This window comes from Coturnix japonica, chromosome Z, assembly GCF_054131305.1.
Source record: "Coturnix japonica strain WE chromosome Z, WE-NBRP24, whole genome shotgun sequence".
Classification (NCBI taxonomy): domain Eukaryota; kingdom Metazoa; phylum Chordata; class Aves; order Galliformes; family Phasianidae; genus Coturnix; species Coturnix japonica.
The window spans coordinates 67,738,952-67,753,910 of NC_140702.1; the positions used below are offsets into that span (position 1 = coordinate 67,738,952).

A 14,959-nucleotide genomic window follows, 5' to 3' on the forward strand; every position below is an offset into this window, starting at 1 on the left:
TCATGAGCCCAGGTGGGTTTGCATTTGTCGAGGTGCGTTTGGATGGCCTCCGTTCCTTCTGCCGTGTCAGCTGCATGGCTCAGCTTGGGGCGTGAAGTCTGCAAACTTGCTGAGGGTGCAGTGGATTCCGTCAGCTGTGTGGCCGATGAAGATATTGAAGAGCAGTGGCCCCGGGCCGGACCGTGCGGGACGCTGCTCGTGTCCGGCCTCCGCCTGGGCGTAGAGCCATTGACAGCAGCGCCAGGCCGCGACCATGGAGCCCATTCCTCATCCAGCGAATAGCTCACCCTTTGAAGCCACGTCTGTCCAGTTAAGTGATACGGGTGCGGGGCAAGCCTTGCAGAAATCCTTAGCGTAGACGGCATGGGTTGCCTTCCCGTTGTGCAGCGATGCGGTCACTCCGTCGTTGGAGGCCGCCTGGTTAGTCAGGCACGATGTGCCCTTGGTGAAGCCGTGCAGGCTGCCTGGGGTCTCCTGCTCATCCCTCTGTTCCTGGCAGGTCTGCTCCATGATCTTCCTAGGCACAGAGGTGAGGCTCACCGGCCCGTGGTTCCCGCCGTGTTCCTTCCTCCGTTTCATAAAGCGGGGAGGGATGTTTTCTTCTTTGCAGTCACCGGGGACTTTGCCTGACAGCCGTGACTTTTCTGACAGGGCGCAGAGCGGCTTTGCAGCCACGCGAGGCGTGGAGGAGCGCACAAGTTGAACTCCCACCCTCCCCAAAACTGCTTCTGTTGATGACGTGTGGTAGGGGGTGTCAGTTGTCCTAGTTCTGCTCCCTCCCAGCTCCTCGCGCCTTTTGCTGGCAATGGCTATGGCCCTGTGCAGCACCGCTTGGCAGCACGAGTAAGCGTCGGAGTGTTACCAGCATTGTTTTTCTCCTAGAACCAAGGCACCGCATCGTGGCAGGCGCTCTGAAGGAAGGCATTCTATCCCAGCTGAAAGTAAGACGTAGCGCTATCCAAATGCATGCTGTCCCCGGGTTGTCTACCCAGAGGGGAGACGGAGCGGTTGCCAATCAGGTGCATCCCCTCCCCCTGCGCCCCCGTCTTGGTGGCGTAAGATGACTGTAGCTTCCCATCTCTTAGCTCTCTTGTCTCCTTCCTCGTCTCTGCCTTTCTCTTCTCTGCTTCCCCAAGATAGCTCTGCCTCCCCGTAGAAGCTGAGGCTTTTGGGTTTCTCTTTGTGGGATGAGAGTGTGACAGGATTTGCGTGAAGAGTCAACCGCTGCGGTCATACGCCGCCTTCGTGTTCTCCGTCGTGGTTCTCAAGACGCGAGTCAAGTGTGGGGCTAATTTCACACGAATGAGGCACAAGCCGTCACTGCGGTACTGCTGTGACCATCGAGCTTCTGTGCTGAAAGGGGTGATCAGCTTATTCCTTCGAGCTCGTTAGCCATAACCGGACGGTCGTGCCGCCGCGGGTGTCCCTCCTTTGGCTGCTTTTTGTGCCGAACTCGTGGATGTCCGTCCACCGTCAGGGCTGACGCGAGTTTTCAAAGGTGCGCGTGAGAGTCGTGGGGTGGGTTTCCCCCGAAAGGGGCTTGTGAGATTGAGCGAAAGGAGGCAGTGGCAGGCAGTTTTGTAAAGGAGAACTTTTATTTTGTCGGAATAAATAAAAGAATAAATAGGTGAATAAATAGACGTTTGTATAAATAGTTGAATAAATAGATAAGTAGGAAGAGGGTGGGAGGTGCGTTTGGGGCTAAGTGCGCGTGTTGCCTGTGAGGTTGTTGATGCGCCGGAACCATTCACGAGCTTGCAGGAGGACGAGGTCCCAGGCGCAGGCGCTGTAGTCGTTATCGCTGAGGAAGGTGCGGAGGCAGCTGAAGTGTTTGCTGATGGTGAGGTGAAGGTTTCGAGGCCGTCGTGTCCGGGAGCGCGTGTCGCTGTTTTTTTCCAGGCACTGCTCGAGGTGCTGGGTGTAGCGCTGGATGTGGCTGAGGAGGCTTTGGCGTTGGCTTTCGATCCAGTGGGGTGGAGTGCTTGGTCCGCTGAGGATACTGAAGAGGTCCTGAAGAATGTCGTGGGTGGTTTTGTCAGTTTGCCAGATGTTGCTGGTGTCCAGGATGGTGTCGTTGAAGGAGCAAGGCGACGCGCTGTGCTGTGGGCACAGCTGGGGTGGGCTGGGAGCCATGTCCCCTAGGAGCTGGAGGCTGTCGCGAGAGAAGGTGGCGTCCTGGGGGCGAAGGTGGCTGCAGGCGGAGGCGGTGGCGGTGGTGGCGAGAGCTTTCAGAAGGAGCGTGAGGAGCAGGATGCCGTACCCCCGTGGGTGCTGTGGGCTTGCAGGCACAGGCATGGTGGCAGTGGCGTTGTGCTTGGCAGGAGGCTGGTGGGGCTCGGTGGCGGTGCCGGTGGTGGCAGCGGTCTGTGTGCTGCCGCGGTGCCGGCTTTATGTAGTGTGGCATCTTTCCCTTCCTCGCTTTCCTGTTGCCGAGAGATTTTGCCCGTGGCTTTCACTTTTGGCTATTGGTTTTTGTGGTCTGCGAGCAAGTGGCTTGGCTGTGTGTGGGGCGGTTGGTGGAGGTGCTTGTCCGGCGGTGTGTTGTGGGGTGGCTGGCTGCAAGGGTTGGAAGGGGGATGTGAAAGTGGTGGGGCGGAATGTTCTGGGCCAGCTGTTGTGCAGATACTTTTCTTTTTTTTTCATCCTTTCCTTTAGGCGGGCAGCGAGAGCTGTGGTGATTCCTTCAGTGAAATCCCTCTTCCTGTTCGACTCTGCTTTTCTTACGTAATGCCATAATGCTGTAATTGGCCTTGGTCTTTCGACTTGAGTGAGATGTGTGTTTCCCGTGGTTTGCTTCCCGTGCATCGTTTCTGTTTGTTTTTCACAAAGCATTGACAAGCGATGCGTGATGGAAGAACCTTGGGTAGTTTCCGGCGGCGTGAGGAACTTTGGGCCGGCTGCTATTGCGGTCGGAGGAGGCAGCGCCGCCTGTGTCGGAAGCTGCTGAGGATATGTAGAAAAGGCTTGTGGTTGAGGAAGAAAGAGAAAGGGAAGGTATCCTTCCGAGCGTGGCCTGCGGCTGTGGTGCTTGTCAGGCGACGCGTCGCCTTCCTCCATGGTCTTTTCCTTGCTTCCTGTGGCATCGGGTGAGAAGGAGGAAACGTAGCAGCAGGCGGGCAGTTGTAAGCCAGGGATCTTGCGTTGCAAAGGCCGAAGATTTGTCGCTCTCCAGGAGGAGTCCGCAAACGTGATGGAGCTGAGGCCAGCACCGTAGCTCTTTAAGCACCTTTTGAGGATGAGGAGACTGGAGGAGATGACAGAGTGAGAGGGTGGTTTGGGTTGGAGGGGCCCACAACTGCCGTGCGCTTCCAGCACCCTCTTTCCGTGGGCCGAGCCGCATTCCGCTAGAGCGGGGTGCCCAAAGCCCCATCTAGCGTGCTGTGAGAGGCTTCCAGTGCCGGGGCGTCCTCGGTTTCTCTGGGTGACCTTTTCCTGCGCTCCACTGCCCCTCAGAGGACAAAGTCTCTTGCTGACGTCTAGTGTGACCCTCCTGCCTTTTAGTTGAAAGCCACTGGCCCTTGTCCTACCATGGCAGTCTGTGTTTACGTTTCCCACTCCGGGTGTCCCGTAGGCCCCCTTTGAGTCAAAGAATGGCTTGCTTTGGAAGGGGCCTCGGCAGTCACCTTGTTCCCACTCACTGCTGGCGGCACGGTTGCCGACCGCGGAACTCAAGCTGTAAGAGCAGGCTTCCCAGTGCTGCATTCAGCCTGGCCTCGAACCCCTCCGGGTTGGGGGAATGGGGGATCCAGAATCTTCCCTGGGCATCGCGCGGTGGTGCCTGACCTCCGTCTCCCCCTGGCATCTGACCGTGATCCTTTTCATTTTAAAGCCGTGTTCTATCACTGCCTACCCGTGTGAGAAGTTGATTTCTCTCCTGCGTATGACGGACATCCCTTTAAGTGCCGGCAGGCTGCTACGTGGTCTTCCTGGTGCTTGGTCTTGTCCAGACGGAAGAGGCAGTGCTCCCTCAGCTTGTCTTGGTAGGAGAAGTGCTCCAGTCCTCTGGTCATCCTTGTGGCCCTGCTCTTGTCGCCCTCTCTGCAAAGTCTGCCCGTCTTTCCTGAGCTGGTGGCCATGGACCTGAACGCATTACTCCAGACGGGGTGTCGCGAGGGCATTGGAGATTGGTTGCGTTGGGGGACAGTCACCTCCCCCACCCTGTTGGCCGCTCCTGTCGGTGCAGGCCAGTATGCGGTTGGCCTTGGGGGCCACAGGTGCTCGCTGCTAGCCCGCTTGAAGTTTTTCATCTACCGGGGCCCCTAAGTTCTTCTCGGCAGGTCTGCCGTCAAGGCGTTGATCTGTCATGCTGTGTAGGTATCTGGCGTTTTCCCCGCCCAAGCGCGGCACCTTGCACTTGACTTTGTTGAACCTCATTGGGTATTCATGAGCCCAGGTGGGTTTGCATTTGTCGAGGTGCGTTTGGATGGCCTCCGTTCCTTCTGCCGTGTCAGCTGCATGGCTCAGCTTGGGGCGTGAAGTCTGCAAACTTGCTGAGGGTGCAGTGGATTCCGTCAGCTGTGTGGCCGATGAAGATGTTGAAGAGCAGTGGCTTTGGGATATGGGTTCAGGTTGCATTTTCCATGTATATCTATGAAGCTGATGGTTTTTGGTCTATAGAGAATCTGTTCAAACGGTGGTTGAATCTGTTGTTGTTAAATAGCCTAGAGATTTCGATTGTCTGGTGAGAGCTTGTTACTTATTGCATGTTTTTGAATAGGGACTGGTGTGATTTTGTAGTCATCATCTTCTACGCATGATGTGGTTATACAGGTTGGCCTGTTCCAGCAATATTCCATGGGATGTTTTGGTGAAATATTTTTAAATTGTTTTTCACAGGTGTGATTGGTATGAATGGGAATCTAGACTATCCTGCAGCTTTACCCGTGCCTCCCACAGTCACAGCCATGACTCTTCCACACTGAGTGGTGTGGCCTGGCCCTTCATGCAGTTTGTGCTGCAGCCAAATGTTTGTGTGCTGTTAGCAGTAAATACCTCTGCTGTATCCAGTACATGTTGGGGTTACAGTGTTGGGTCAGTTCAGTGTTAATAGCTTAACTATTAACTAAATGCTATTAACAGTGTTAATAGCATTTCCCATTCACACCACATTCATGTTGTTGCTTCTGGCAGTACCTACAGTTGTGAACTGTTTTCAAGGTTTAAGTCTAAACAGTAAAATTTTGTTAAAAATCTGACAAATGTATTGAGAACTCACTAGAAATTGAGGTCACTTCCATTGAACGACACTGGTGCACTAGTTTCACCGAAAATATCAGATATCCCACTGGTTTTGTTGCATGTTTTAGGAATAAAATATTTTTTATTAAGTTTTGTTACTTATATACATTATTTATATATTTTATGTTATATGCAGCCCAAAACATTTCCTTCTCACTAGGTGTGGCCGAGGTAATATAAAATGTTTTATGTCTATGGCTTAATGTTGAACTTAGTATTTCTAGAGTAGCATATGGACTTGTAGAGGTTTTTTTCTAACGTAAGTGGTTATATGTGGTTGTGGTGGGCATGCACTGCTGGGGTCTTGTTGCCGCGGGAGAAGCGCCTGGGGTCAGTGGGTACATGGATGTGCTGCTCTCCTGAAGCCATGTGGTCCATGATAGCGGTCAGCAGCCTGGAGCTGTCAGGAGGCTAATCTCTGCCCATGGGTAGGAAGCCTGCCTTTTTCTGTGCATGTGTACAGAATGACGGGGTCTTTTTGTTTTTTTTAATATCAAGTCTTTATTTCCATTTTAAAAAAAAAAAAGAATAAATAAGTGAACCAATTAATAAATATAAATAAATAATAATAAAAAAAGAATGAGGGACAAATAGGCAAATAAATAAAGTGCTGTCATAAATAGCAAGTCATCAGCCTGTGCAAGTACAACAGTGTCCATTGAGACCTTCCCCCTCCATCAGGGGAGGCTGTCTACAAGACTTCCTCAGAAGTAAATGCTGATCCTATCCCCACTCTCCCAGGTGTGCAGCATCGCAAAGACTTCATCCTCCCATTCCAAACAAGTTTGGGTTGTGGTGTGGGCCAGGTGCTGTGGCAGGATGGGCTGTGCCATCGCCAGGCTCAGTCCGTGACATGATGCCAATGGGCTGGGCTCAGTCATGCCTATGTCCCAGTTGCTGCAGCCATTGGGTGGAGGAAGGCTGAGTGAATAGTGCTGTGGCGGGTTCCTCTTGATAGGTGGCCATTGCTGTTGGCTGGGGACAGTCACTGGGTGTTGAGACGTTTGGAATGGGTTGTGAGAGGAGCTTGACTTTTCATCTGTCGTATGAGTGTGTCCAGGTGTCGGAAGCAGTCTTGAGCCTGGAGGCGGACATGGTCCCAGGTACAGGCATTGTAGTTGTTGTGCTGGAGGAAGCTGTGGATGGATTTGAAGTATTTGTTGATGCTGAGGTGAGAGTTGCGAGGCCTTCGTCTCTGGGAGCGCACGCTTTGGTCTGCGAAGCATTTTTCAATGTGATGGGTGTAGTGCTGTATCTTGTTGAGGAGGCTGTGGTGTGCATGGTCAATCCAGTGTGCTGGAGTGCGTGGGCTGCTAAGCAAGTTGAAGAGGTGTTGGAGGATGAGGAGCGTGGTGATAGCAGCTTGCTTCTTGTCCTTGCTTTCCAAAAGGGTTTCCGGAAATGGAAGAGGCACATTTTCTTGTGGGCAAGGCTGTGGTGGAGGTGGAGCTGCATTCTTAAGGAGCTGGAGGCTTTCCCAAGAGAAGTTGGCATCCTGGTGGCGAAGGTGGTTGCAGGAGAAGGCAATGGTGGAAGCTGGCAGAAAGAGCAAGAGCAGTAGGATGCTGTGCCTCCCTGGGGTCTGAGGCTTTGTAGGCATTGCCTTGGAGGGACTTGTGTTGTGCTGGGCAGCAGCCTGGTAAATCTTCATGATGGTGTTTGAGGTGTTGCTGTGAGGCCAGCTTTATGAGATGTTGCATGTTTCTTTTCATCATTATCCAGAGAGTTCCCTTGTTTCCCTTTTTAGTTTTGCTTTCTCTTTGCTTTTTTCCTTCAGGCTTCTCTTGAGTCAGGCAAGGTGAGACCACGTGGTGGCTGTATTGGAGGCAGAGGCAGTATGTTCCTGTGCCTGCTTATGGGCTGGCTTGCAGCCAGGCTGTTGTGGTTGAGTGCTGGATGTGAAAGCACTGGGGCAGATGCTCTTGAGGCAACTGCGCTTTGTGTGCTTTGGAGTTTTTCTTTTGTTGCTTTCACGGACTTAGAGTTCTAAGTTTTATTTGTACACTTCCTTGCCTACCAAAATCCAGTGTAATTTCCCTTGTGCCATCTGAGTTACTGTTGGGAAGGTTTTGTCATCAGTCATTCTTGTGTTCATTCTGGTTGTTACTTTCTTCTTCTTTCTTATGTTTCTTTTTTATTTAATTTAATTTTTTAAATACATATATATTTGTTATATTTTGCATTTGCACTGGGGGAAATTCCTACTACTCAATATGTAGCAGACAACATATTCGCTAGCAGGGAATACCAGTGTGTTCAAGGTGCCAGTCTGTTTGCATGCTGAAAACGAAAGTTGGCTGGGATTCAGTTGCAGACGTCACCACATCTGGGATATTTCCAGCAATGAGAGGCACTGATGCAACCAGAATGCAACCTTTTTGGGGACTGTGCCTTTTCTTCTTCTTCTTCTTTTTTTTTTTTTTTAAATTTAAACTCAACTTCTTAATGTACATGTTAGCATGATAAATTCTGACTGCTATTGGATTATATAATCTTGTCTGCTGTAATCTTTTCTTCTACTCTGTTGTAGCCTGACTGTGTGGTAGCATGGTGATGGGACCAAAGACTTTGGTGTGCGTGGTACTTGACGTGCTAGTTGATTAAGTTTAAATTGTAATGTTAGACCGCTTCTTGTTTTTCAGTCCTTTCCTCTCACACTTGTTCTCAGGAAATATTCCTGATGTCTCCTTTTTGACTTTTGATGTGTTCTCCTGCACGCCTTAGTCAAGTTATAGCTATATTGTTTGAAATAGGTTGGTACTTCTGAAGTTATGTTAACAGCCTAATACGTACCCAGGGTAACATAGGTCTGTTATTAGATGAGGATGATCACATCACAAGTATGGGCATAGTCTGAGCAGAGATATTTAGTATCATCTTTACTGCATCTTCAGCGTTGACCTGAGACCCCCAGAGTGGAAGATCATGAGTTAGGATTACAATAAGCGCCCTGTGAGCTCTGAACTTGTTTGGGATTTGCTGCTCTGGCTAGATGCATGTGAGACTACGGAGCCCAAAGGGGTTCATCCGTTTAGAGGGTAGATTTGGGTTAGATACAAAGAAGAAGTCTTTTACAGTGGGGTTGTTGAGGCACTGGAACAGGCTGCCTCGAGACTTCCAAGGCAAGACTGGATCTGGCTGTGTGTGTCTCTGTTCATTGTTTCAAATCAAGGATCCAAGTAAATCTTCAGCTCTGTTGTAAGCGTGAGCAGAAGCTGACCTTATAGCTTCTCTTCTTGCTTTTACATTGTTGTCATGGTTTTGTATGTCCGCATGGGTTTGAACCCCACTCCTGGTACCATAAAGAGGCCCCACCATACAATGAGCTACCAGAAAATGAAATTTGCCCTATTCACAAATGGATCGTGTCGTATTGTAGGGAAGCATTACAGGTAGATTTTCACTTAACCCGTGGCAATTGTTATGTTTGGAAGACAGAATTTGTAGGAACTATTCAGGTCTTTTGTGGTTTCAACTATTAATAAATGATGTTTCATTTTTTTAAGGATTACTATGGAATTACATTCCCTGCTCCTGCAACCTTGACAGGCAGAGATGGGAGCCTTGCTAACAACCCATACTCAGGTGAGTGCTGCTTAAAGTCAGAGATAAGTGAGATGGGCTGGTTTTTAAATTCAGGTCATCCAGCTGTTGCTGAAAGAGAAGTTGTTTTTCCTTCTGCAGGCAATTACACCCACCCAAGCAAAGTAGGCAAATAAAAGCAAGCTTCTCACTTGCTATTTTGACATGGATTTTTCTGCATGGTTCTGATTGATAATTCATATGGGGCCTGTTCTGGGATGAAGTTGGGTGGTGTTTGAGAACAAGTGCAAAATTGTTAAAAATACAAATGTCAGTGTCATCTCATGCCCTTCCCGTGCACATACAGGTGCTTGGAAAATAGCTGATAGTTTAATCTGTTTTCTTGAAATTGCTCTGGCTTGCTTGCTTCTTTTGGCAGTGGAATAGACCCTTTCAGAAACTTCTCAGCAGCTCCATGTTCTTAGTTATTGCTACTTTATCACTTCAGGATCCCCACCAGGCGCTGTCTGTTGCAGTCACTTGCCCTCTTCCTGATCTGATGGACTTCATTCTCAGAAGTGGTCTAAGAAGCCCTATCTCGATTTCTGCATTTGTTCTCCATTTATCAGTGTGCAGAGATTATGTTGCAGCACGTTCAGCAAGTGGTTTTCTTCTGCTGCCATCTGATTACAGCTTAAAACTGTAGCCATATGAATTATAATTTCTCTGATGTGGGTATTAAATCTTGTCATGCTTCTTGGCAACCAGGGAAAGGGAAGAGTGGTCAGGAGGAGACAGATGTGTGGCAGATGTGTTACAAAACCAAACACATAAACAGGCTGTTCTGAGTGCTGTCAGAAATTAGGAAGATTTTTTTTTTTTTTTTTTAAGTTTTCTGCATCATAGTCACTTCTCTTGGGAGGCTGATTTTGGGTTAATAACCAAATTTCCCTTCCTGCTTCTTCAATAAGGTGGTCCGCGATGCAAGCCTTGCTTTCCTGGCCTTCAGCTACTGTCTCCAGAACTTTGGTGGTGTGAGGAACCAGATATTTTAACTAGTCATGCTTCACAAATAAACAGACACTGACAAAAATAAGCCCATCGCTGCCTCTAAATCCTAACTGCTCTCAGCCCATGAAGCTTGGCTAATCAGTTTAACCTCCAGGAGAGTCACACTTAACCCAACAACCATTTGCACTTCGGCTATTTACCATACTTCTGCTTTTAGCGTATTTTGTTGCAATGGTCTAATGGTAATGAACTACTCAGAGTGTGTGAAATAGCTAAGTATCAGTGTCTGTATTTAGTCACAGCACAGAGTTCTGTGCCACAAAAGGGCAATGTGCCTTCACTGTCAGGAACAGAAACCAGGAGAGTTTTTCCCATGGAAACCCACAGCCTTTCAAGTACAGGATGTGCTCTTTTTGTTTAATTTTTTCTTTTCAGTTGTTTACTTGTGCACAGAAGTTCCTCGTGGAAAAGCTTTGATCGTTCTTCTGATCAGTTCGTTCTTTTGCAGGTGATGTAACAAAATTTGGCCGTGGGGATTCTGCCTCTCCTGCTCCTGCAACCACGCTAGCTCAGCCACAGCAGAACCAGACACAGACTCACCACACAACTCAGCAGCCCTTCCTCAACCCAACCCTGCCACCAGGCTACAGCTACACTGGGCTACCTTACTATGCTGGGGTTCCAGGTGTACCCAGTGCATTCCAGTATGGGCCAACCATGTTTGTAAGTGTCACAGCCTTGGCTATAACTCGCCTTGGTGCCTCTCTGGTTTTACTCTCCCAGCAAAACCTTCTCCATCCTGCAAGGGATCTCCAAAAGTTTAGTTCAAGCTTGATAAAATAATTACTGCCCTTCCCCAAGAGAAGAGGAAATTTGAAAGGCCATGGGCACAGGTTACAGTACGTAGCAGGTAGCTGCAGCTTATGGATTTTTAGTGTTCCTGAAATCCCTCAGTCTGTAGAGAATCAGAGACCAAAAGCTGAGTCAGCCTGTTGAGAGTGCCTACGGCATCTTTTAGAGGAAGTGACGCCCCATGAAGCAGTGGAGCAGCACTGGTAGTCTCAGGAGGGAGGAAATTATTTGTCAGGGTCTGGTTCTTCAGGCAGAACTGTAGGTGAATCTGTTTTAGAACATTGTAGGACTGAGTTTTATGAAACAGCCTCAGGTGGGAACTGGTTGTTGTGTTGTTTGATTCTGGAGAGCATTTTGGTTGCTCCTTTTCGGTTTCTGGGTAAGAACTTGCTGCCTGCAATTAGTTTTATTACATGTGACGTGAGGAATCAGACTCTATAACCAGAGATAGGTTATAAAGCAGGTATGTGTTTATTCAGCGCTGGGCACATGGGGGATCACTCCTCCTATCATGCTCACCGAAAGGCAGGAGCGTTACAAAGTTATTGAGCAAGTGTATACATATTCATCAAATTTCTGAGAAATCATTAACATATTCATTGTTTATCTGGGAACTCATTTACATGCTGTCCCTCCTACTGACGCGAGCACAGTCCGTAGTGGGGGTCTCGCTCCGGTGGTCGTTGGGATGAAGTCAGAAGTCTTCCTCAGGTTACTTTGACCCAGCTCCTCTACTCAATCAGTCAAAGCCAGTTTCTTTGGCTACCTTTCTCTTCCAGCTGTATTGTCCTAACTATAGACTCAGCTGTGCTATCCCACCTGTATTAGCAATGTCGACATGTCCCACTAGTCCTTTTCTTCTGACATTCTCCAAAGCCTAGGATACTTACTTCATGGAAGGCCCCTATTTACCTGATTCCTACTTTCACATGTATGAAAGAAGTGTGCAGCCTGTTCTGGGATATGATTGCACTGCAATGGGAAGAAAGGCCATGTGATGCAGGACCAAAGCAGCTGTAGCAAGAGGCTTGTGTCTTGCAAGGATCTGCTGCAGCAATCTACTGCTGGCAGCATGAGCACCACCTCCCACGTGGTTGTGTGTTTCCAGCTCCAAATTACCTTTCCCGTGTGAGCTGAAGGTGCCTTCCCCACTAGGTGGCAGAGGGAGTTTGCTTTTAGCTCCCAGCCAACAGCATCTTTTGTTCATTTCCTCTTTTGTTCAGGTACCTCCAGCATCAGCAAAGCAGCATGGAGTCAACCTGAACACTGCCTCGACTCCTTTCCAGCAAGCGAGTGGCTACGGGCAGCATGGCTACGGAGCAGGTATTCTCATCACTGTGCTTTTCACTGGAGTGTCTGCAGAGCTGCTTGCACACTGTAACACATTGTCTTGTACACACCGGCAGGCTATGATGACTTAACGCAGGGAACGGCAGCTGGAGATTACAGCAAAGGAGGCTACAGTGGGTCATCTCAAGCACAAAACAAATCTGCTGGCACTGGACCTGGGAAAGGTAACACATGAGACTTGAGGTTACTCTTGAGTGGGATTTAGCAGGGCAAACTCCCAGTATTGCCAGTGCTGTGCAGTCAGCATAGCAGCCAGCTTTAAAGAGGGTCAAGATCCAAGCTGTTTCTCCATCTCCCGTGTACAAAATGCTTTTTTCTTGTAATGGCCCAAGAATTCCTTCTAAACCTGATGCCTGAACTTTGCATAACGGTCTGTGTGGCTGATGCACTGCTTTGTCCTCAGTTACACGTGGGAGAAGTGGTGAGCTGCTTTCCCTGCCAAAGTTGTTTTTGGTGAAGAATAAGCAGTCTTGCAGCAGTGCTGTGTCGCTGAAGACAAGGCAGCTGGTGCTGCTGCTGAAATGGTCAGCTGCCAAATGCTGACTTGGATTTTGGGTTTGTTGGTAGGCACCTCAGTTAGCAGTGTGTTCAGTGAGCAGGGCAGCTCACACATCTCTGGGCTGTTGTTTCAGCTGCTGTCCGTTATGCTCCGTAACTCACTGCATTGTTTCATGCCTGGAAATGTTCCCTCTGTAACTGCCAAGGCTAAGGAATGTACACAGCTTTGTTCTGCACACGCTGGTTAGACCTGAGAAATTTATACTGAATTGCTTGGCACTAACGAGTTCATCTTTGGGCTTAAGCAGATACCAAGAGTTTGTGTGCATCTGGAACACCAGCTGGTCAGTATGCAGGCCTTCAACCAAAAGCCAGTGGTGCTCTGCTCAGTGGCCTGCAAATGAGCTGTCTCCTAGGAAGGGTGCAGCATAGGGCAGTGTCAACCCACTGGGTCCGGGCCTGTGGTTCATTGGTTGGAGAAACTACTGCTTTTGTAGTGATGCAGGAGAAGCTGTCAGATTCTGTCTTTGTAAGCCCATGAATTAGTGGCAATTTGAGTCAACTTGCTGGTGAGAGTGTTTCTGAGCCTTCTGTGTCACTGGATAATCTGTGTGTAGCCAGCCAGAGTCAGTGATATTGATTCTAAAGGGGCAGAGGGATGTTGCAGATCTCACCCTTCAGCTTCCCATGTAAGGACAGGGACACAAGCCTGTAGCAGATGCCGAGGCTCACTGTGAGCGCATTACCGGAAAGCTCCTGAACACTGTGATAGAGCCAAATGTATCCCTAATCTTAGGAGAGAGCTGTTGTTTTGTGAGCTAAATGAGTGTTTGGCACAGCTAGGAGTGAGTTTGAATCCCAGCTGTAACCTACGAGTAGAGGATGACCTATCCCAGTGGGCTGGTTTGCTGCTTTGCAGCAAGAGCAGAGGCTGTGCCCATCCTCTCACTGCTGTGGGATTCAGAGTGCAGAGCAGGAGGCGCATGGGGCAGAGGCTGCAGGTTTGGGTGCCTCAACTAAGGCGCCAACAGCAAAGCAAGCACACAGGGTTCAGGCTGGCTGCTGCTTGGCTTTCTCATTGTCAGTTCCTTTTTGTTTTCCAGGTGTTTCTGTGACCTCAAGTAACACAGGTGTGCCTGACATCAGTGGCTCAGTCTATAACAAGACTCAGGTGAGGAATGTTGGACCCTCCTCTCAGTGGCTTGTCCAGTGGCTCAGTGGGATGCTGCTACTCAGAAACATGTCCCAGGCTGATTAGTGGCAAGGAAGCTTTGGCTTTCCTTGGTCTGGCTCTCCTTGCTGCTGTTTTCCTGTCAGGACAGTGGGACCCACCATGTGCCTGGTTGTGATCGTAGAATCAGAGAATGGCTTGGGTTGGAAGGAACCTCAAAGTGCATGCAGCCCCAGCTCCTGCCATGGGCTGGTTGCCCCCACCAGTTCAGGCTGCCCAGCAAAGCCCCATCCAACCCAGCCTTGAGCTCCTCTGGGGATGGGGCAACACAGCTCCCCTGGACAGCAGTGCCAGGGCCTCACGACTGCAGGTCAGACCCATGACGTGCTTAGCATCAAGGGCAGAGCTCTGGCCTGGGGAGGGAAAATGCTAGTGCAATTTCTTGCACTTTTGATAGGCTGTCGTGAGTAGCCTTGGCCCTCTCAGGGTGTGAAGAGCCGATATCAGGGAGCTGCCATCCTGTGTCCCACTAAGTGAAAAGAGGTCAGGGGAAGCAACACAGTAATCAATGCAGTATAGATATTTTTTAAAAGTTACAGGCATTAGAGTAGAAATAGGAGTGAGAACAGCAGTTGAAAATCATCTACCGAAGTGCTTGTGGGTGTTTGGCCTGACCTGCTCGTGGGGTGTAGGAAAGGCACAGGGATCTGTGTTCTCTTGTTCTCGTCTGGTCTGTGCACATTCCTGCTGCTTTCTGACCATGTCCATGTTGCCTCTTTGTACAGACGTTCGACAAGCAGGGATTCCATGCTGGCACACCACCTCCCTTCAGCCTGCCCTCTGCTCTTGGATCTACTGGGCCCCTGAACCCTGGTGCTGCCCCGGGTTACGCTCCAGCCCCTTTTCTCCACATCCTGCCTGCACATCAGCAGCCTCACTCCCAGATGCTGCATCACCACCTTCAGCAGGATGGGCAGGTGAGCCAGCCCCTTCACAAAGTGCACCTTGTGCTCACCCGCCTCTTGGTGTGGGATCTTTGCTTTATTCTGAGTTGATTGGTTTTGGCTTTGCCCATTGGGAAGGTGCCCTGGCAGGATTGCAGGCTTGTTACTGGGGAGGGCTGTGGAGTGAGTCCTGCTCAGAAGAGGCCATTGCGATGTGGATGCAGAGGGGTGAGCTGTTGCTGTTCTCTGGAAGCGAGCATTTGCACTGCTGCTTGCTGATTGCATCACAGCTCCAGTTTCTGGTTTCATCAGCCTGAGTGTTTCCTCACTATAAATTTTCCCTGAGGGAGAAAAAAAAAAAAAAACCAAAAAA

General features: G+C 49.6%; 3 protein-coding genes across 30 annotated transcripts in view; 1 reads left to right on the top strand and 2 right to left on the bottom strand.

Moving 5' to 3' along the window:
• The window catches only part of UBAP2 (ubiquitin associated protein 2), a 121,163-nt gene that overhangs the window by 104,600 nt on the left and 1,604 nt on the right, over positions 1-14,959 (top strand). For 25 of the 28 annotated variants that reach the window (XR_014939710.1, XR_014939711.1, XM_085529749.1 and 22 more), the window contains 6 exons: positions 8,745-8,823; positions 10,280-10,494; positions 11,847-11,946; positions 12,030-12,137; positions 13,575-13,642; positions 14,428-14,619. Coding sequence is in view for 26 of the 28 variants with exons in the window: in XM_085529749.1 (XP_085385875.1) it covers positions 8,745-8,823; positions 10,280-10,494; positions 11,847-11,946; positions 12,030-12,137; positions 13,575-13,642; positions 14,428-14,619 (762 nt within the window). In the remaining 2 variants the exon portion in view is untranslated. The remainder of the gene's footprint in view (positions 1-8,744; positions 8,824-10,279; positions 10,495-11,846; positions 11,947-12,029; positions 12,138-13,574; positions 13,643-14,427; positions 14,620-14,959) is intronic. The other 3 variants (XM_085529761.1, XM_085529770.1, XM_085529747.1) reach the window with 1 other exon arrangement.
• LOC146754181 (interferon type A1/A2-like) lies at positions 1,570-6,157 on the bottom strand. Its single transcript, XM_085529790.1, has one exon. The coding sequence runs from the start codon at positions 2,293-2,295 to the stop codon at positions 1,702-1,704; it is 594 nt and encodes a 197-aa protein (XP_085385916.1). The 5' UTR covers positions 2,296-6,157; the 3' UTR covers positions 1,570-1,701.
• LOC107305745 (interferon type B-like) lies at positions 6,224-6,889 on the bottom strand. Its single transcript, XM_015848271.3, has one exon. The coding sequence runs from the start codon at positions 6,887-6,889 to the stop codon at positions 6,224-6,226; it is 666 nt and encodes a 221-aa protein (XP_015703757.2).